The following is a 22,667-nucleotide window of genomic DNA, read 5'->3' as shown; positions in this document are numbered from 1 at the left end:
TACTGTGTTACGACTTAAAACGTCAGTGTATTTTATTAGGATTTTATGAAAAAAAACAAAAACTTAAAAATCAGTGAATAATTGTGCAGTAGAAAGAAAAGGACGCATGGTTTTCACATTTAAAAACTATGAAAAATGTGCAAATTTTATATTCTTTTTTCTGATAACTTAAAATAAAGTGGAAAAAAATAGAATTCAAAAGTCACCTTTTTAAAAAAGAAAATTAACCATCTGTTGTAAATTATCTCAACTACGAACACATCTGTGTTATTGAGACTATGAAGGTTTGTTATAGATCCTTAGCATCATAAGCACCAAGAAGCACAGCTGCTAGGGACGATATAAAGTTTGAGGAAGAGTTGGGTTACAAAATAATTTATCCAGTCTTTATATTTATCATGGCACTATGTTAAAACCAAAATGTATTGCAAATAATCAATGCATTGTCAACTTAAACGTTGGACCAGGAGAGGGTGTGTCAGTTGTTTCTCACAAACAGCATGTTGTGCTTTCCAGAAGTCTGGCCTTTTGTAGAGCAGAGGCAAAAATAGCAATAAGAAGTCCTGTTCAGATTAGATGAGTCAAAATTATGCATTTTAGTGTGTGTGTGTATATATATATATATATATATATATATATGTGTGTGTGTGTGTATGTGTCTGGTGTCTATATATCTAAGTAAGTTCCAAAGACAGCCATTACATCTTTGCCACCAAAGACAATAAAAGCAGGGACACTGTAAAAACAAAGGTCTTCTGCAAACCTTCCATTGGCAGCAAAACCACATCACATTAAGTCTCATAACCTCCAGTCCATAAATCACTGGATGCACATCTACAAATCTATAAAGAGCGTGCTTTGAGAAACGCCACAGTTCGCATTCCTTGATGCAGTCGAGACAAAGATGTTTGTCTGTTTTGTGGTTCTTGCTAAACTGACTGCCGGGCACAGACAGTGGAAACACAGACGGTCACTTCTGGCATCAAAGAGCTGAAACATCAACAGACCCTGCAAAACATCAGAAGGCCAACGTATGAACAATAACCCTTTTCAGCAGGCCGGAGGATGATGGCACTTTTGCATGACAAATTCACATTTATCTGTATATTTACTGATCTGTGAAGACGGTCAGATTCTTCCAAGTCATGGAGAAATAACTTATCGCCCTCTTGTGTTTGACTGTAAAAGTGCACAGCATAAGCAAAGCTCCTGGTGTCTGTTTCTTGCATTGCACGTTACGGAGGACAGGAGGCGCATTGATCCCCGGAAGATTCACACAAACTCCATGGATGAAAGCACAAGACCAACACCGTAACAGATAGAGGATCAACTTTATTAATACAAGTAAGTAAAAGTGTCTTTAAATATGGTATAAAAATAAATGCAGGAGAGAATAACAAAGAATGATGTTCTACATAAGACAGGAGACAGAGTCTTTGTAAATCTGGATGAGACCTTACAGGTGCCTTGAGAATCATATGTGCTAAATATTGTAGTGCAACCAAATTATGAAAAGCAAACTAAATGCACAATAAATAATCAGAATCATAATATATATGTATATATATTTTGTATATTCATTCTGCACAACACTTCCCATAGCGTGACAAAGCATCTGTAACCTCATGTAAAGCAATGACATTGTTTTAAAGTTATCAGTGTAAGCTGTTGCTCTCTTGGGGGGGACAAAGGGGGGTTCTCAGTGTCTTTTTCTTTTTTTTTCTCTCTCTGACATCATTTGTTTCTGCTGGAAGTGAGAGAAAGTGCCCCGATTGAGTAGCTGTCATGGAAAGAACTGGGACACTGGACTGAACTTTCTCCAATTTTGTTTCTTAGTCTCTCACTCCCCTCGAGTCCAACAGCGCCTTCTTTCTGGGAACACTGGAAATATCAGTACTGAAAGAGGAGAGAGAAACTGAAACGTCCTCTCCATGGACATGCAACATCTTGTGGACAACAGACGAACAGGAAGCTTGGCTCATTGTCTGGCTGAGCCAATAGTGGATGACGGACGAGGAGGTTGATGAGATGCGATGGCTCCCCTTCTTTGTACCCCGGGGAGAGGGAAGCCATTGATTTTTAGCATGGCACACAACTTTGCAGTCCCTCGCCTGCCAGTGGTTTCACCTGTGCTCGAGAGGAAAGAAGAAAGAGTCGAGTTTCAATAAACAGAGTTGTGAAAAGTGGAAAAAAAACGTCTTTCCCACTTTTGACATTTGGAGTCAACACTTCTCAAAGTTTTCTGTTGACCAATGGAACAAAAGTACCAAAACGCATTTTATATCGACTTTTATCATGTTTGTCATCAGAAGTAATCTACATTCATTCTTTATGCTTCGATAAACAGATAATCTGCAAATTAAATATGACCTACATTTTTTAGGATTTTATTAGTTTCGATATGACAAATTGACGATTCTTAAATACAATGCAGCATATAAAAGTGACATTTTAAAGAATTTACCTTTAAAATGCATAGAATGCATTTACAGGTGACGAAATAATGACCAAAGTCACTCAGAATATGGAGATCCAACATTATACTAACAAACAATATATATTTATAACAAATGGAGTAAGAAATTATTTTGAAACTGGAACTGGTCGAGATGGTTGAAAATTCAAAATTAAATCTTTTTCCATTTAGTAAACGTAGCATGCTGTCATGCTAGCCAGTTAATCAATTTTGTCACTTTATTTATTGACTTGAAATTCCTTAGGATTCCAATCAGAATCATTCACATGCTGCCCAGTCCTCGTGTTACCGTCCCTCTCAGCTAGAGGCAGCTCTGCTACCTCTTTGTCCAGACTAATAATAGTTACATATGTGCCAAACCTACCACCAACAGACTCTACTAGTATTTAGGGCATTATATAAACATTTATTCTCACTTTTAAAATACCATCTCTCCAACAACCATCCATTACAGTTACATGAATACCGTTTATTATGCAAATTGGGCTAGGGCAGAGGTTCCCAAACTGTGGGGCGCGCCCCCTAGGGGGGGCGCGGGAAGCCGTCTGGATGAAAAAACAAAAACAAAACATGAACACTGTATGCACTGGATTTTTACCGTAGAATGGCCAACTCTCTGTTATTCCTATGTCAATTTGATACAGTAGAGGCTTCCACACTTCCNGCTTAACAAGTACCTTGTAGGCTACCGATGTTGGTGTCTATTTTCAGCTACGTACATTCATTTTGCACCCCCTCCCCACGTGTGACGTGAGGAGGGGGTGACGTCACGCCACGGTGTGACGCGTGTGACGTCACATCGTCACACGCGTCGTTTCAACCAGACAGCCATTTGTAATCCATAGGGGGGGGCGCAGAAAATGTTTGGAAACCACTGGGGGGGCACAGAAGAAAAAGATTGGGAACCACTGGGCTAGGGTGTCATTTAAGTATATGTTTAGCATAACCAATAGCTCAAAAACTACAAAAAAAAAAAAAACTCCAGAACAGACAAAGATGTCTTCAAGTTGTTCAAAACTGAAGTTAGAGGAGGCTCAAAAGGTGTATGAAACTAATCAAAAGCTAATTATTTTCCACCGAGGCTTGTCAGCTGTTTATTCAGGCTGCTTTTGTTAAACAGGAAGTGAGACTTCAGCAGATGCCAGAACATATTTCATCACAGATGCTCTCTTTGATCTTTTTCAGTATCTGTTTGTCATGGAACATGCTGGATCTGGAAATGCTGGAAATCTTTTGATTTTCTCAGGATTTAGCTTAAGCATATTTAGTTAACAAGAATTATTGAAAAGTTTATTTATTTCAGTTACTCAATTCACAAAGTGAAACATGTAAGCCTATATTTTTGTTAGCTATGATGATTTTCTGCTTTTAGCTAATAAAATCTGACATTTAAGTTTAGAACACTAAACAATAATAAAAAATAAAACTGATGTAGAAATGTTTCAGAGTTGGTCTTTTAAAAAAATGATCTAAGTCTGTAATATGAGCTTCATCATAATTAATTTTCTAACTTGATTTAATTGTATGTTATTAATGCCAACTGTGCTTATTGCTAATTTGAGATGCTAAAGACAATAATACTTTTGTCTTTGGTTCACTTTTTATTAATGTCTTAAATTACAAACATAGCAAGTGCAATTTCATCAGAAATCATTGTCGGTGGGAATTCATCCACAAAACTCTGATCTGTAAATCTCTAATATTAAAAAAACAAACAAACAAAAAAACTGCATTTTAAATATCCCCTCAGTGGTAAATATTTGACTTCAATAAGCCTACCTTAATTCAACATTTAAAATAAATGGCTTTAATTTTTCTCGGATTTGTATTTTGAAACAACACAGCTAGTGTTTGACATGCATCCAATCTTTAGATTTAGAACCTTCAAGTACCAGAAACCTTTACACATTTGAGTATGTATTTATATCAATAATTAAATATATGTTAACATCCTGAAATACTCGGTGTAACTATACCATAAGCACCGTTTAAATGTAGCATCACTTGAAAGACAAACAGACAATACTTTATGTCGATGCCACACAATACATCAGTTTAAGTATTTTATCGTAGACGTTACCTGGAAGTAAGAGACTTCAGAACAAATTTTTACTTTTCTGTGGAGACACAAAAGACAAATGAATGTATTTACATTTAATTTGATCATAAAAAGAAAGTCGCACCTTAATGCAGGTGGTAATACAATGTCTTCTTTTTAAATATAAACCTGAAACCTTTGCCAAAATGACAGGCAGAGAAAATGTAGGAGGTTTGAAGAACATAAACACACTACAGCTATTCTAAATTATCATGTTTTCATGTTTACCCACTGTTTTTTCCCCCAGCTTGACATCAGAGCTGCAACAATCACACCTGAACAATACTAACAATTTCTGCTCTCTCTGCATCCCACTTTTTACTGAATGAATATTTATTTTAAATCACCCTTTGTTTGAACTCCATTAAACAACAATAGATATTAGTAATAAGTTAGTTGTTGTCAATGCTGTATAGTTACTAACATTCATATGTAATTTGAGGTATTATTCAATGTCTGAAATTAAGACTTGTGTTTTCTTGTACCTTCTTCTTTGCCTGTAACAACTCCTGGTAGGCACTGGAACGAATGAAACGGCTATAAGAATCACTCTTCATCAGTTTGTAGATGTGTTCCTGTTGAGGAAACCGAATGAAAGCATTAAGGACGAAAGCAGCACATACAGTGAAAACGGTGTTTTAGATAAGGAGATGCCAGATGCATCTGAGCTACCAAACAGCAGGGAGCTACATACTGCAACCTGCAGTTTTAAAATAGTTTTCACTTAATTTAATATTCAGAGACAAACTTTTTCTACCCAACTATTTGAAATACGCAGTGCAGATTTGCTTATCACTACAAATGGCTAAATTATAACTCACCTGTGCATCCTCAAAGGCATAGCGTCCAGGGTCTTTGACATTCTGAGTGGTTTTGCCATAGCTCTTAGAGTCCACATTGATGGCACTGGGCGCTCCGGGGGCCAGAAACTCCTGCCAGATTTCCTGAACACGAGTTGGGACCTCTCTGATGGGTCGCTTCTTTAGTTCCTGGACTGCAAGCCAGAACCTGAATCCCAACAGTAGAGAGGAAAACGGTACTTGTTAAAAATGTACTTGGATTGCTTTGTTTACAACTTAAAATAATCTAGTACAACCTGTTTCCAACTCAAATTGGTGGTTTTTCCGCTTGAGTTTTACATATAGATGATCTAACTTTGATTTCCACAATAGACTGTGGTTAGGTTCGAATGCGCTACTGACAGAGGATTTTACCCATATACTCAAATCTGTGATTTTAAGCTATGTCTTTTGAAATATACACTTCCTTGTGATGATGAAAGAACTGGCAGTGAATGGCAAAATCGAAATGGTGATTTGAATTTCCTAACTATAGAGGACACCAGCTTGTGTGGAAATAACTTGCTTATTGCTTCCCTGAATCACGGGGCTTGTAGTTTTGTCACAGCACAGCCACACATGACTTGTTATCCAAACTACAGATGAGACTGCTCTAGGGAACTTTCTAAAAACATGTTGTTGTTTTTTTTTTACATATACACTAGGAATTAAAACAAGAGTGATGAACAGTTATTTTACTTTAGTTAAACTGAGACATGCGTGGTGTTTGAAGAATTACAGTTCAGGCACATACCATCAGAGGGCGCTGATGAGCCATTTGCTGTCTGTAAGAATCCTATGGACCTTTGGTGCTCTACACTTTCTTTGGTGTGTGAACAGTAAAAATATTCATATCTAAATATAACTACACCATCATATTTTTATTTTGTTTTTGTTTTTTTGTTTTTTTGCAAAGTTAGTTTCAACAGATTTACCAAATTATATCAATTTTATAACAGAATATTTTTAAAATGGCTTAAAAAAATTATTGGTCTCTACTAATTATTATTAGAAACTCTTTCTCTTTTTCTTTTTTTTTCTAAATATTGCCATTTGCTTTAGTGGAAATAATCCTTGTAGCTCGTATACACTGAAACAAATAAATCTGCTTTCTAAAAAAAAAAAAAAAAAAACCTTGCACTATTATTCATTATCAACTCTGAGCACTTCCAGCTGTGTGTAGAGTGGCTATAATAAACATACACAGCTCGAGGGATGTCTGACAATCTTTGAAGTTTCCCAGATGATAACAGTCAAATCTAAAGTTCAGCCCTGAATCCACGCAGCTTTCTGCGTAGCAAATAATAATTTAACCCCTGCACCAGAGACGTTAAGTGACAAAACCACACAGCGCCAGTGATGTCCTATGTTTATACTCTGATGAGTCGAAGCTGCTTTGGTGATAGAAAGAACGCAACCCAGTTGAGGTCTGGTGGTTTCACTCCACTGCAATAAACAAGCAATATTTAATCGCGCTCTCTGTTGCGTTATCTTGCAACATAAATAACGCAACGCAGGTAGCCGCTTTAATCCGTGTAGCTACCTGGCTTCAAGTAATCACATAAAATAAAAATAAAACATTTCAAAAAGTATGTTGTGTGGAAGTTTTCTGTATTTTCTGAAGCACCTGAGATTCTCTGAGCTGAATTCCGACTCGAGGAACTTCAGGAACTGCTCTCTTCCAACAGGATCTTTCAGGACCTCGTCGATACCGAACGCCCACCTCTTTACCCTCTGCTGGCCTGGTTCCTTGCTAGAGAAGGAAACCGAAAGCAGGAATATATATATATATATATATATATATATATATATATATATATATATAAAAGATACAAATCTGCAGTATCTTGCGAAATAGGTGAAGTTATTGGACTGAATACTTGATGAGGTCATGCAGCTACCTGACTTCAAGCTCCCAGAGTGTGGTGTCATCTGAGATCCAGGGGTTAGATGGGTCTTGAGGCATGAGGCATGGGTCATATTCCACATACTGCTCTGTGTAACCCAGCAAACTATTGCAAACAACAGAACACGAGACAGAAACTTCACTGTGGCCAAACAGAAATATAAATCATGAAATTATTGTGAGGGAAAACATGCACTCCTCTTAGAAATAAAAGGCGAATTTACAATGTCAAGACTTTTCAAAATCTGAAATAAAATGTGTTTGTTATCACCTCGTTTGGATGCAAGGATAGAGAAGGACTTTTTCTGAATATTGTACAGCAGTCTATTTTTTACTGAATAAATGACAAACGTGCACATGAAGTATCAAGTATCATGAGATCAGAAGAAAAGATTTTATCTGAACCCAAAACTCTTGTCAAGGTCACTAAAGTCCTCGGTTCCTCCGCATTTTACGACCATTTAACGCCTCAATAAACAGATCGATGCCTAAACTCAATGAAGACACAAGGAACATTGCTCACCTCTCTGCCACTTTGGACATTTTCAGTCGATGCCGGTCTAATTGTAATTGCCAAAAGGTGATCTGAAACAACAGCATGGGACAGCAAGCATGCAGTAAACTCTCAGAAGAAAATACATCCATCAAATGAGATTATTTTACTCCATGCACTAAATTTACCACATTCAACCCAATTTTTACTCCATTTTATGAAAATAGAAGTGATGCACAAATTACACTGAAATGAACAAAGCCTCCTACAAAGAATTTACAGAATTGTCTCGTTGACATCCTGTCAGTAAAGCGTGATAACCGTTTTCAGGTCTAACCTGTTCTTGCAGCTCTTCTTTTGTGGGTTGTTTGGCCTCTGGAGTGGGGGTGTGGGTAGGACTGTGGGTACGGATGTCATTCTGTAGCCCGTACACCGACTGACATGACAAACCAGTCACAAGCATGCATCAGAATCATTAGCTCTGGAATACGCAGAATAACATGAGCAAGAACAAGAGCGGTGTGTACGAACTAGGATACCTTTCTGGTTTTGTGTGGATTTTTCATTCTGGAGGACTTCTTTATGTCGACTTCTGTTGTATTCACACAACCAGGCTGCGATAAGAGAGAAATGTAAATAATAAGGGTTTAATTTAGCTTCACCATTTCAATTGTAGATAGTTATTTTCCTTCTACTGGAAATGTTTCTGATGGAATGGATACATTGTATGTGTGGCACTTTAAAAGAGATACAGTACATGAAAATAGTAGACTTTCGTAGCCCCCCCCCCCCTAAATATTAAATGATTGAGTTTGAGTAGACTTTTTACCAAATCTATATATTTTTTACTCTTAGAGTAATTTCTTGGATGGCAGGTTTTTACTTTTACTGGAGTGAAAATATGTTGAAGTAGTGCTGCCATGCCTTGAACAGAGTAAATGTGTCGTGTCATGAGACGCTTATGTACAACTGAATTACTGAGCGAACCTCCACTCAAAACTTCTCCAGGTTCCGATGGGTTTGTTGTGCTCTCCACATAAATTTTGGAAAACAATGGCTTTTCCACAAAGTCCAGATTTGCAATGAGTACCACTAATATTTGACAGATTCTTCTACTTGATCATTTTTATCAGATGTACTCGTCATGTTAGGTAGTTTTAGTTTCTTGGTCTTGCTCTCCAAAGTTCTCTGGCATTCCCCTAAGGCCTTCACAAGGTACTGTATTTTCTATTTTATATATATATATATATATATATATATATATATATATGTATAAAAGAAGATTAACAGCCCATTGTATCTCCCTGAAGCTTCCCAGATCCTCTACAGTCTACACCACCTCAGGGTTCAAAGTGCAATTTGTCCTACACTAAAAGAGTATCAGCTAATCAAATCTAATATGCCTAACCATGCAGTGAAATATCTAAGGTAATGTGTCAAATGGTGTTTAATTAAACAAGAAATGTGCCAGCTGATGCGGGAAAAAAAAGAAAAGAAAATGTCAAGGAGCAGGAACTCAGACTTTCAGAGTACAGCTTCTGGCTGATTGAACAAGTGGTCATAATCTAGCCCTCTTGCAGAAAAACGGAGCTAAGAAGCTCGACGGCATCACTGTGAAATTTGAATTAATATTGATTATGTTGCTCCAAGGACGCATAAATTGAACTTGTTATTTTCCAATTAACCGCCAAACTGTCTTTAGAAGAAACGCAGCAGAGGAGACCCTTTAAACTCAGGAGGGAGAAAACTAAATGCTAATGCAAAGCAAGTGTGCAGAGAACAAGGTAAAAAGCGCTACTGAAGCTGATGTGTTGTGACAGTTATTGATGTGGCATTTCATGTGTATGACAAAGGCAAACACACGTCAGTGGCTCTGCAGTGGCTTCGCTTCTTTACAACATTTAAATGTTGCAGGAAGCACGTAACATTGTATAATCCATAGAGTATGTGCAAAGATGCACATACTCTTATAATAAAACATTTTTATAGACCTATGTAAAAATCACTGCAGGATCAATGTTAAGATCCTGGTGTAAAATAAGTGTGCTTCAATAAGTGTCAAATGTCAAAATTATGTTTTGACATTTTCAAAACATAATTTCTTTATTAAACACCTTGATACATCCCTACTGGGATTGAAAGGTGTGAAATAGTAACCCGTTGAGTTTTATGCTTCATCGCATGTTCAGTGCCTAATCCGTTTAACCTTTGAGTTTTGTCATGTTATAAGGAAAAACTTGAAAGTCTAGATGTGGCGTGTAAGTTAAAGGATGCATTACAAAAAACTTTAAGGTTAGCATCCATTTGTATTCAGACTACCTGAGTTGATGCTTTGATAAAACCACTTTTTATTTAAGTACCAGCTTTAAATAAACTATGGTTCTATCATCTTTGCACATCAAGAAACTGAAAAAATTGTCCATTCTTCTTTTCAAAAAGAGCTCAGTCAGAGTGGGTAGATGTTCATTTTCCAAATCTAGCTTAATTTCTGACTTTTCTACCGTGTTCCCTGTCTTTCAAGCTTTTTGTTCTCTGATGTTATTGAAGAAACCTCCCCAATTTTCATAGAAAAGTTATTTTTTTTCACTGAGATTGGATTAATGATGTGAGTTGACCTTTGACAGCAGTTGGTTGCACTGGGATCTATTTGGGTTTTTTGAATAAGGGGACTTTAATACAGATGAGTGACATATCTTTTCAGAGTTTTGTTTGTAATAATGTTGAAAAAATGCATGATTGTTTTTCTTAAAGTTTATCATCTATCACATACAACTTTAGCGAAATTGACTGACGACAAAAAAGCTCAAGAGGTGCGAGGTATGTTTTTCTTCACGGTACTAATTTCCAATTGAGAATGCTGGAACAGGGTGTGCAGGTTGATTAGTTTTTTCAAAGGGATCATAGTGTTGATCATCAGAAATATTATGAATTCCAGCATTATTAAGCCGCAACAATACAGCCTGTGGATTTACTCACCACTGGTCGGTGCACGTCCCAGAATGCTCTTTCCTGACTGTCGAGAATTTTCCTCTCAATTTTGTCCCTTTTTTTGTCAACCCTGGAGACAGAAAAATTAATCAAAACCCCCATATTCCCTCTGATGTGCACATCTGTTAATAAGCATGATGGTATCATCCTAACATGATTCATAACAAGAAGAGGACTCGCTTATCATGGCTCAATGCGTATGTGGTTCTTTTAGTAACTTACTTTGCTTGTGCTTCTGCTTGCATAAAGATGAACTCCCATTTTCTGGCGAAAGCTCTCTGTAGCCTTGCTAAGCTCTCCTGTGGGTGAAACAAAAAACAAATGAGAAAAGACAGGCTTTTGAGGAAACTTAGCTTTTTTATATCTGCTTGACAGGCGGATACATTCCTATCTTTAAAATCAAAAAAGGACCCTAGAAAATGTCTAAGTCACTGATTAAGCATGAAGTAAAAGCAGTTGTGTTCATTGTTATCTTGAAAGAAAGTAAACAGAGAGAGACTCGGTGAGATGTGCCAACACATAAATAGCGGCCATACTTGAAGAGGTGACACTAACAACAGACTTTTTACTTACCGCTTCATAGTCGGCGAGCTCCAGACGTGCTTTGTTTTGCATTGTTCTTTTGCAGAGGTAAACGGCTGGAAAAAACAGAGGGAAATATTGGTAATAAAAAGAGAACAGAATCTCAGCTTTGCTTTAAGTGGCTCGGCGCTTATGCGTTTAATCCTCTCAACTGCACATTTAAACTGGCCTGCAAAATCGCAAAGGTCATTTAGCTGTGCACGCTGCGAGCGCGTCTGTTACTGCGAGCGCTTGTGTGTGCATCCCTGACTTTTTGATCTCTTCCTGTGCTATAATCGTCCCTTCATCTCTTTGTTAACGGACCGTAATGCGGGAGCTTCATTATGCCATTAGACTGTTTTCATTATGGGGCATCATTCACGTGAATCAGCCTCGGCATCTGCTGCTCTCGAAGTTCCCCTGGCGCTCCCGGGATTATTCCCACAGTGAGCTTTAGCCCTTTCCCTCTTCTGCTGCAAATGACAGACCTACTAGGGTGCGGGTATTCATCAAAAAAACATTTTTGGCATTATGAAAGCTTTATCTCCACTCTGCTTGTCTGTAAAAATGAAAAGCTCCTCTCTGTACCAACATTAAAATGCTCAGCCAACTGTGAACAACAGGTGCGTGCACGCAGACACGTCTCCACTTTTCTGTCCAGATGCAACACATTGCTGCTGTCGAGGACGCTGCTACATGGAATCGAGGAGCACGGCTACAGCTTCAGTTTCAGGAATATTTATAAAACCACAATGTAGGCGCAAATTAATTCAAATAACGTTGTCTAAACACAATGATTTACTAAAGCATTCAAGGCCATTCATTTATTCTTATTTTGTGACATGAGAAGTGCAAACATGACCACAGAAGATCAAGGACAATTGTGAAGTGGAAAGACATCAATTTCCTTTTACAAATAACACTGAAAAGCGGTGACATGCATTTGTATTTAGCCCTGTTGAGTGAATATTTTGTGGAATCATGTAATTGCGCAGTATAAACATACTCACAATAGTCATAAACTCACAATGGTCAAAAAAGTACCAATACATTTTTTTTTAAATTATGGAAAATTGACCAGTGAAAGTCAGACATTGCTTTTGAATTATGGTTCAACGGAATCGGTTTCAGAGTGGTACCAACAATTTTGTCAATGCGTGAATCTGTTGTCTCGTGTCTATTTCATTGGGGTTTTGGAAAAACCCCAGTGAAATACTTTAAAGTCATGGTTGTTATTTGGCAAAATAAGAAAATGTTCAAGGGGGCTGAATTCTTCTGCAAGGCACTTTAATGAACAGATCATTACAACATTTCTCTCACCATAGTCTGTGTTTTCGGGTTCCCAGCAATTAGACGGCCAAAAGTATGGAGTCTGGAAGAAAGATAAGAAAATTAGGAAACAAGACACAAAGAAACCGGTACATAACGAAGAATACAGTTCTTCAAATCAATTTTTTTTAATCTTTTTTTTTACCACCATGATAAAGGGGCTTAGAACTACAGCATGACATCAGTCACACAAAATACTTTACTGTATAATGGGTTTGGTGTTGGGTCTAAAGAACATCCGCTCTCTTCAGAAAGAGAGCTCAGAGCAGACACAAACATGAATCTTGACTCTCCTCAGGGCAGCATTGTATAGACCGGCCTCAGATGAGAACCGATTACACATAAAAAGCAAAGTGACGCCAACCACCAACAAAAACAGTCTTAGGTATTGATTTACTCAGGTCAGCTCTTTGTAGCACACTTGGGGAACCAAAAAAATAAAAATAAAAAAATCACTATAACTGTCTGTCTTTGCAGGCATTCAGAATAATGTGCTTTTTCTTCTATATTTGTGAACCATTAACAACAATGAAGTACTGCAACTCCTGATTTACTCCTGTTTTCAGCCACAGCCTGTATATTGGTTGGAGTGGAGACTAGAGAACATTTTCAACTGTGTTAAGGTTTCTATAAATTCTTGGCTGAGATTGACACACCAGATTAAAACCTTCTGGTCAGTGGCTCTGCATATTTATTTGCATTTTTACAATTCAGTGTCCTCTGTGGTTACCTGGTTTATTTGGAAATTATTTTAAAATGCATTTAGCTTGAAATGATCTGCTGCTGTTTCTATGTATTTAAATCTGTTTTATGCATTCACAAAACACTTTGTTGCACAATGTTGCATGCAAGTTGCTATAAATACACTTTGAGCAATGAATGACTCATCAGTGGATCAAACATGAGCAAAAGCATTTAAAAGAATAACCTGCACGCACAAAAATGTGGAAAAATAACAGGGAGAATTTTGAAAAACAACAACCCAACACTTAACTGTCAGTTTTATAACTTCAGACTTTATTGCTGCCCCGGGCAGCAATGAATTAGGTTCCAGATCCCACTTATGTAGATGTTAAAGTAAAATCCTTCTGTGCACGAATGTTGTTACCTGAAACCTGTAGAAAGTGCCGTCATCTTTGAGAGTAAGGACATGGTCTGAAATAGGGAAGAAGTAACCATGTGCAGCCATCAGTGTCCCTAAGTGAAGAGCCTCCACTAGGAGAAAACAGACAAGAGTGAAGAGTCAGATTACATTTTGGTCTTCCAGTGTTGGTTCTGTTGATCCAAGTGCTGGTACAAATAACTATATGCAGTCTAAAAAAAACTAATAATCCACAAGCTATTGTTTTGGTCTCCACTTTTTCTGCTTTAAAGCACATTAATAATGCATAAAGCCCAGTCATAGAGATGTTGTCTATTTAATAATTCTCCTTTGGTAGGAATTATGCAATAAATTGGATTATGTGTTCAGATGTTTCTCAGACAAAAGGCATCTTTTGAAAATAGCCTTTAATCAAGTATTAAACATACTTTTTATTAAGCTCCTATTTCTGTATAAAAGTGATTTTTTTTTATTGGTCTATGGTGATAAACTACTCATCATGTTTCTTTAGCTGTAAGCTGAAAATCATCACAATTAACTCAAAACACCTTTCAAAAACAACAATCTGCATGTAAATAATCCATGTCACATTTAATTGGGACCTTATGTGATAGAACCAAGATAAATTGGCCCATAAGTAAGCTAGACGGATACAGGGAGTAGCATTGTATTGAACTACTTTATTTAGTCACGTGTGAATTAAATCAACTATCATGAATTGCTTTCAGAGGGTAAAGTTGGTTAATGCAGCCCACCATCTTTCCGAGCTGCACATCCATCCTGGACTAAATAATGACTCTGAGCACCAGTCCTTGAATCAGGAAGCGCTGCTTTGACAGATGGATAGGCAGGCCTCCATTCCAACAACACACAGCGCAGTCGGGGGTCTGGCTGATTAGCCCACCTTCAGCGGGAGAGGCGGAACTCATCAGTCACATCACCTGGTGTTGTGCCTGGTTGGAGTGAAAACCCGCTTCCCCCCCCCGGGCGCTGCGCAGCACATGGTTTACTGTTCCTGATTTAAAACCATCAGATAATGAAAACATCTCATCATCCTCCACCGGGTGTCTCAATATCTGCCACCAGGTATTTCCTGCCGTTGTGGATCTACAAGACCTTCATGTTTCTTTTAATGTGTTGACACATTTTGTTCATTAGCAGCCGGCACAGGAAATACGTCATTTGCATGAGGTTCCATAAAGCAGAGCTTCAGTCTCTGTTTCTAACAAAACTGGAAGATGGAGTTGAAATGTCTCTTATAGTCTAAATGCACTAACAGAGACTTGCTGCAGAAAACAAGTACATTGCAGCCCTCTCACTCCCTGACACTTACACATCTAAACACACCGGTTCCATGTGTGAAGGATAAATATAGACCAGCTTTTCCCTTAGCATTGAGGAGACTGTTGCAGCTTTAAGAGGTCAGGATGTCTGTGTGTGTGGGTGTGTTTGTGTGTGTGTGTTTGTGCGCAAGCACATTTGTGACAAGGTTCAATTTATTAATAAATAATGACTCATACTTTATTTAAATCTGTTTACTCATAACACAACTCCTTCCTCTTCAGCTTCAGTGTTATGTCTAAGAGCAATTCCTTATATGATCCATCAGCTCTGATTTCTTCATATGATTTAGATTTATAAAACCTGAAGAAGGAGCTAAGGATCTGAAGAAGCTCGTCAGGTCTTCTGAAAATACTAGATAAAAATATATATTTTTTTATCCATACAGCTATCTAGCATCTACACTGACATTCACAATATTGCCAGCTTTTTGTATCTTACTTTAAAGAACAGCCATTTTTTTAAAGACTTATTTTTCGTGTAATATAGCATCAACAATTTTCCATATATATAGTTTTGTCATAATAGTTACCATTATTAGACATTAAAATAGTAGAAGAACAAAAAAAGTATTGTATTAATGAAGACCTTAACAACAGTGTTATGTATTTTTACCTGATTTATACTAAGGGAAAATGACTTGGCCATTATCTGTCATTATCTTAAAAGCTGAATTCAGTTGTGCTTGGAATATTTACGTGAGCACAAAATATTGAAAACTGTTCTGATCATCTCAGATTGAATTTACACATCTCATCCAGTGATGACAAAAAAACAGTCAAAAGGAAAACACCTACATTTATATTTTATTTACATTCACAAAGAAATGTTTAGCTGTGAGTCTGGCCTTACTTTTCACAGGGCAACACAGAGACACACAGGACAAACAACCATGCATGCACACTCTCTAACATGGTAACCAATTAACCGTACAGTCACATGTTTTTGGACTTACAGGCATGGCAACAATGCTACAAACAGTGTCACCAACCAGCCTTTTCCTTCGTCCTTACATCTACTGCATGCTGGATGTCAGCTTGTACACATGACCCTCCTAATCAGCCATTTAGCTTTTTGTAGCAGTTAGGAGATCTTTTATATAAACATGATTTAAAAATGTGATTATTGACAATGAACCTTTTAAACATGCAGCCTGTCAGCTTCAATGTGTGAAAGGGGGCAATCTCAGCAGAGAGGGAAATGTTATCTACAGCAGAGAGTTTTGACTCAGATGGGGAAAAGATTTAAGAAAAAAAAAAAAAGCTTGACACAGAAGATAAAGATCATGATGGAGAAATAAATGTATCCTCTCCAGGCTAAGCCCTGTGTCCTCCCCCTGAGATCATTTCCCTGCTACATCTATCGGTGTGGATTAAATGCTCTTTCATATGCAAAAATCAGACCCTACCTGGTGCACACTCTTGACAGTTTAGCACACTGCTGGATTATTATTAGCTTCCTTTTATTTGTTGGTGTCTGCTGAGTTCCCCTCAGGTGTTTATTGAGATTTGCTTATTCATGTAAGGTCTAGAACTGCTTCTATTTGAGAAATATTTTTTCTACCAAGCATTTAAATAACAATAAAACCACTATGTAGACTGTTGGATTATTATATCCTACAAAGCAAATGTCAGTGATGTATTAAACTATTTTAACCATAAATTTAAGCCATGTACTCCACTGCAAAGTTTTATCACATTTTTTAAGTTATTATGTAAAAGAGTTGCTTCATCATATCAGTACTTGTACTTTTAGCTGCAGCTAACTGGTCTATTATGACAATAATAGACCAGTTATTATGTAGGAAAAAGGCTTGAAAATAAGTTAATTTTCTACATTCTCACATCTGTGTCGTTTTTCTTTCCTGTGGGATGAACATAATTTGAGCTGTCCCAGCAGGGTTCATCATTAGGCATGCAGTGGAATATAAACAGAGCCATACTTTCAGTGCGTTATTAACCTGTAAGCTGCACCTGAACTCTATTTACATACATTATATTGCCATTTTGGTGCGTTTGCGTAATGGAGAGCCACCTGTCGTCTTTTAAGGATCTATCCTATCATTTTCACACAGATGATAAGTAGCTGTACATTTCTTCCAAATGAATTTCAGAACTGCATGTAAATTAAATCAAAAGCTGAATGTCTGGATGTCTGACAGATTTATTTGACTAAATTAAGAAAACTGAAATAATTATCTTCTCATTTAAGAAAAAAAATTAAATGTTTGCTTGGAAAATACAGAAATAGACATTTATTTATCAAGAGATTTTTTTTCTCACTCAGCATAATAAGGTCAAATTGACATCAATGTTTTCAAAGTGTCAACCTACAGCAGGGTAAAATAGGTATTGAACGTCTCCACATTTTCCTCAGTTAAGGTGGTAGGGCCACTGACTTGATATTCACACCAGATGTCACCATCAATCCACACATACAGAGAAATCAAAGGGAATTTAAAATTTTATCGGCAAAACATTTTTAATTTGAACACAGAAATTTATAAAATAGTGACCCATCTCTCACAACGCCATACACTTCAACAAGGTCTGAGACATGCCAAAAGCATCATAGATCCTAAAGCTTTAATCCCCTCTGACTGAAGCACACAGTTCCACTAAAAGCCATAGAAGAGTTTAGAAAACTCGACTGTAGAGCAAAAAAATAGTTTTGTTTTTTTTTCTGGCATCACTCTCAAACATCCAGTTGGGCTGGAGAAAGTGTCTAATGGTTGTGAATGAGATCTGTTGGCCTTGAAATATTGCCCTTTGCAGTTATTTAAACGTGAAGTTTTTAGCTTTTTTTTTTTTTTTTTTTTTGCCATTAAGCTCACTGTGTGGTTGCAACATAACTCAGGTCCTTGTCCGTCATGATATAAGCTCCTATAGGTAAAATATAGTTAGAATTAGATAGTCCACTGTGTAACGGAACATATTAGATTGAAATAAATAAAATAAGCCACATTAAAATGGGTCTGAATAAACTGAGATTTCCAAATGAGAGGATAAACGGGCTGGTGTGAGTGTATTATCTGAGGGATTCATTTAGCAAAAAAAAAAAAACTCATGATCTCCACTCAGCTCAAATATAAGCTCATTTGCCTTCACTTAATAAACTTCGTGTGGCTGCTGCTGTTGTGCTGTGCTGAGCCCAATTAATTGCACCTCAGTTAGTCGTTTGTCATCTCCTGCAGGAGTTGGCCTCAGCGAAAGTCACAGAGATTTAAAACGAACATAGCGTTTGCCACTGTGGGGTTACTGACAGCATGTTTTGTGTCCGTTCTGCGGAAAGCGCTCAGATCTGAAAGAAACAGTCTGTGGGGACAAGAAGTGTTGCTCGCTGACATGTTCTCAGACAGGTCACTGTCACAGGATGTTTTAGTCTGCACTGATAAACAGCAAATCTTTTGGAAGACATTTTCATGTGTATAGCCAAACATAAAATGTACAATAAATGTAAATTTGCTCAGTGCAATTACTGGCGATGGAAGACAGAATGATACAGCAAAGCTTGGAATCTACAATACAACATCACCAAGTTTTGACAACTGACATACTTGCACATACTGTGTATAAAATGGAGATTAATTCACATAAAGTCTTCAGTGCTGCTTTTCCAGTTTGCCTTTCTTTCCATCTCCAGTTCAAGTGAGTGCTTTGTTTTATGTTCGTTATTTTACTGCATGTACCATAAAATGTTGAAATAGTCATCTGAGTCTTACAGATTGTCACACAAACAAAACAAGACAAATAAGAATATTAAAAAGAAAAACAAGAGTAGGAATTGTGAGTGTTCAAAAGTTTACGGTCAGAAAGACAGCTGAAAGAAAAATGTAACACTAGACTGGTACATTTGCGTTAGTGTGTTCTTTTCATGTAGTGCACACAAAAATTAAAAGCTAATCAGCTGATTTTCACTATTTAAAACAACATTCATGGTGTATGACGTAATATTAGCCACCATTAAATATTTACATGGCTTCATTTACACTAGAAACTTATTTTTGAACACTAATTGGGGAAAAGCTCCATGTTTAGCCACCTAGACACCTTGAATGCCAAACTACTGCATGGCATTGGCTGACAGCTGGCTGAAAGAACATTACTACACTTTCAAGTGACTTGCATGGTGATTTGCATGGTGACTTGCATGAAGTACAAGTGTAGCAGTTTCTGGTCATAAATGGTATGAATAGTTATAATTGGAATCTAAAATCACACCACTTTTCACTCTGTTTAAGACTAGCGGCAGCAAAATACGAGTAGCATGCTGGTTAATCAACCAACTGCAGGCTGGTGACCCAAACATCCCAGCAGCCTGATTTTTACCAGGGTTACTCCATGGAGAACAGAAGGGCGAACAGTAGCAGGTTTATTACTAGAGCTACATTTAGTTTGTAGGCACTAGAAGTAGTTTGTCAGATTTGAGATCTTAGTACTTTAATTAGATTTTTAGTATCAATTTAAGTGAGCACCAAGTTGTCAGTTTTAGCAACATTTGTGCTCTTGATCTTCTAGCTGTCCCTGTTTTCTGATAACTATATCAGCGTTTACACTGATTTAGTTACCAAATCAGGTTTTGTTGGTTTTTTCTGTTTTGTTCTTCGACCAATAAATAAAACTGAATGCATCTTATCAAAAACGTACCTTGATCTTCAATGTCCAGGTTCTTCATGAGCCATTGTACAATATCAGAACCTGTAATAAGAGAGCGTACATAAGTATGAATCATCGACATAGCTAAGAATTTACCAATGCGCTCAAATGCCTTCTGCATATAAATGCGAGTGAAACAGAAAACAATGTCACCCTTAACCTTGTCCACCTCCCTTCATTACCACAGCGCATACAAATGTCTCTCGCCTTGCACCATGTAGGTGGTTAATAGGCCATCCATTATCCAATATTCTTTTCTGACACCCTCTTCAGGCTTGCTCTCTTTGGCTCCAAACCATTAATATAAATGACACCGGGTACAAAGGCAGGTTGAAGCACGTATTATGTGCCGCATAACAACAGAATTTGTGACTCAAAGCATTTAATAAGTCGGTGATTGCATGCTATGTTGCACACCAGCATAAACAAAGTAGAGGTGAGAAAAGGGGATTGTCCACGTGACTCATGCGCCACTTTTACATGCAGGAACGTGGAACGTCTTTTATATGACGGCTGCCATTTTTGCAACTTTACCGCTGAGAATGTGACTGAATCATTTTCACATCCCAGGCAAACATAACAGCATCCTTTGCTCTCCCTCGAGCATTTTCACACTCCGACACAACATGCGACTTTGGCACTTTGACTATATATTTTCCGAGCAATCATTACTGTCTGTCATAGTGACAGGTGAAGGTGTGCTAAGTAGACCAAAGGCACAGAAGGCAGGAAAAAGGTGTGAAATGGAGACATGGGGGAATTCATGCAACGAGACAGAGTAGCCCTGTGGCTGATGTTATGTCCATCAAGCTGCCACTCTGTGCGACTGAATTTTTTTATTTCACCTCTATTGCATCCCCCTTTGCATTTGCTCATACACTAACTAGATGTGAGTTTTGATGGGCGAATGTAATTAGCACCATCCCATTTTCATCCTATGAAGGTTGACCTACTTTCTTAGAGCCAGCTTGAATACAGCGTGTGTTTAATTTTCCATTAAGGCTTGATTCTAAATTGAGAAGTGTCACAACCATACACTGGCATATTCAGGTGTCAGTTTCAGTGAGCAGTTATTTATTTTTTTGCATCAAAATGATCGAAAACTTAACAATGGCTCAGAAAAAAACATTACATATCCAAAAAAAAAAGAAACTAATTCAGAACACAGAGCAATCCAAGAGAGAGAGAAAACTAATGACAGTGCAACATTTTACTGTTGCAAAGAAAAGAGAAGATGATCCTTTACTGACCTTCACATGTGTTTGAGCAAACAGACGACAGCAGCTGAAATGTTTTTAGCTTTAGATCAGTTGTACCGCAGCTGACAATATATCACATTGTCACACTAAAGAGACACACTCATGGTAAACAGATATCTATTTATTTAACCACTGTTGTGCTTCAAAACATAAAAATGGTGATTCATTTGTAAAAAAAAAAAAAAAAAAGAATTCCAAAAGTATTTATTTATTGATTTATTTCATTTTGTATGTTTATTAGATGTTATAAACGGCAAATAAAATGACTAATACAATAAATGTTAAACATTCAAAGGAGTAGATAGAAGTATAAACTTATAAAAATCCAGCCTGTTTGAGGCAACCTCACACATATTTCTTCTTATTCATAACTTGTGTAGCAATATACCTTTATTCTACTCTGATTAATGATTAATGTCGTACATTAAATGATGCGCTTACAATATTCAATAGGTATTACTAATAGTAGCTCTAGTAGTATTAACAATAATATTGATATCAATGCTAAAAACACTGTAATAATAACATATCAAGATAGTTTCTCGTATTTAGTGTGTAGACCATTTATTTATATTGAAATTTGAATTATTTAATAACCACAGAAGGGGATCAGAAAGAAAGTCAAATTAAAAAACTAATTTATCTTACAATAACAATTTATCAGCCAATACAATTCAATTTCAATGCAATAAATTCAGTTTCATTTCAGGTATACTGAATTCACGCCTTCAATTGATGTGTCAATATATCTCTCACCACAAGCCTGCAGCACATTATGGAAACCGTTGTAGGGAACAGAGAAAGTGAGTGTGTAAGGAAGTTAAAGCTGGTGACTGAGTAATCGATGACTGTCACTAGAACGTGGCATGTAATCGCATCCCCACCTTTAAAATATAAAGTTGAAGCAAGATGTTTAGATAAATATGCAGTATTAAGACACAACCATTTTCTCATCACTGTCTGATATATCAGATTTGAATATTTACTATTTGCCTTGCAGTCTTTCCCCTTTGTCCTTCAACAGTTTAGCTTTCATGAGACCACACGACATGTCTTCAACAATTAAGGTAATTATCCCTGAATGCATTTGCAAATTTGGTAATTGTAACTGATCTGGAACAAGAAAACCTTTCTGATTTACTGTCGAGAAGAAAAAAAAGTTGTTTGAATCAGATGCAGTTACAAATATAACTTTAAACTTTGTTGAACATTAGAGGAAACATTTAAAAAAAGACAGTCACACCGACATCTTTTTTAAATGTGATGCATCTAAAATGTTGGGGAGAAGTGGACATCCAAAGGTTCTTTGAAAGTATGAAACTGACAATTTAAATGAGATAAACATTAAAACTGCCAAGGACTGCACAACATGCCAGGTTATTATATTTCGAGCATAATGCTTTCCCACTCTCCATGCCAAGAACACACTTTACCAGCTGGATGAAATCTCTTTGCAATTATTAGACACACATCCCCAGCTTAAACGGCAGGAGCTCTAAAAGGCTAATATTGGAGTTCAGTGATGAAGAAAAATATGTTTGATTCGGTCCAACCGCGTTCTCGGAATATTGCTCTTATCAGTTAAAAGACTGATAATTCTAACACGCATATATATATATG

The 22,667-nt window shown here is 37.1% G+C and overlaps 1 protein-coding gene across 2 annotated transcripts in view; it reads right to left on the bottom strand.

Annotated features, from left to right (window-relative positions):
* Window positions 1-1,312: 1,312 nt before the first annotated feature.
* The window catches only part of LOC103133600 (regulator of G protein signaling 7), a 54,450-nt gene continuing 33,095 nt past the window's right edge, over window positions 1,313-22,667 (bottom strand). Inside the window, exons 4-18 of one of the 2 annotated variants that reach the window (XM_016668002.1) lie at window positions 19,780-19,830; window positions 13,799-13,905; window positions 12,682-12,733; window positions 11,374-11,438; window positions 11,023-11,099; window positions 10,789-10,870; window positions 8,352-8,426; window positions 8,150-8,248; window positions 7,843-7,904; window positions 7,315-7,425; window positions 7,041-7,166; window positions 5,396-5,582; window positions 5,060-5,149; window positions 4,557-4,593; window positions 1,313-2,132 (exon numbers count right to left, since the gene is read on the bottom strand). In XM_016668002.1, coding sequence (XP_016523488.1) covers window positions 4,573-4,593; window positions 5,060-5,149; window positions 5,396-5,582; window positions 7,041-7,166; window positions 7,315-7,425; window positions 7,843-7,904; window positions 8,150-8,248; window positions 8,352-8,426; window positions 10,789-10,870; window positions 11,023-11,099; window positions 11,374-11,438; window positions 12,682-12,733; window positions 13,799-13,905; window positions 19,780-19,830 — 1,205 coding nt within the window. In that variant the 3' untranslated portion in view covers window positions 1,313-2,132; window positions 4,557-4,572. The remainder of the gene's footprint in view (window positions 2,133-4,556; window positions 4,594-5,059; window positions 5,150-5,395; window positions 5,583-7,040; window positions 7,167-7,314; window positions 7,426-7,842; window positions 7,905-8,149; window positions 8,249-8,351; window positions 8,427-10,788; window positions 10,871-11,022; window positions 11,100-11,373; window positions 11,439-12,681; window positions 12,734-13,798; window positions 13,906-19,779; window positions 19,831-22,667) is intronic. The other variant, XM_007545412.2, reaches the window with a different exon arrangement.

The sequence above is a fragment of the Poecilia formosa genome, unplaced genomic scaffold (assembly GCF_000485575.1).
Source record: "Poecilia formosa unplaced genomic scaffold, Poecilia_formosa-5.1.2 Scaffold12, whole genome shotgun sequence".
Lineage (NCBI taxonomy): Eukaryota > Metazoa > Chordata > Actinopteri > Cyprinodontiformes > Poeciliidae > Poecilia > Poecilia formosa.
This window is presented reverse-complemented; position numbering and strand designations above follow the sequence as displayed.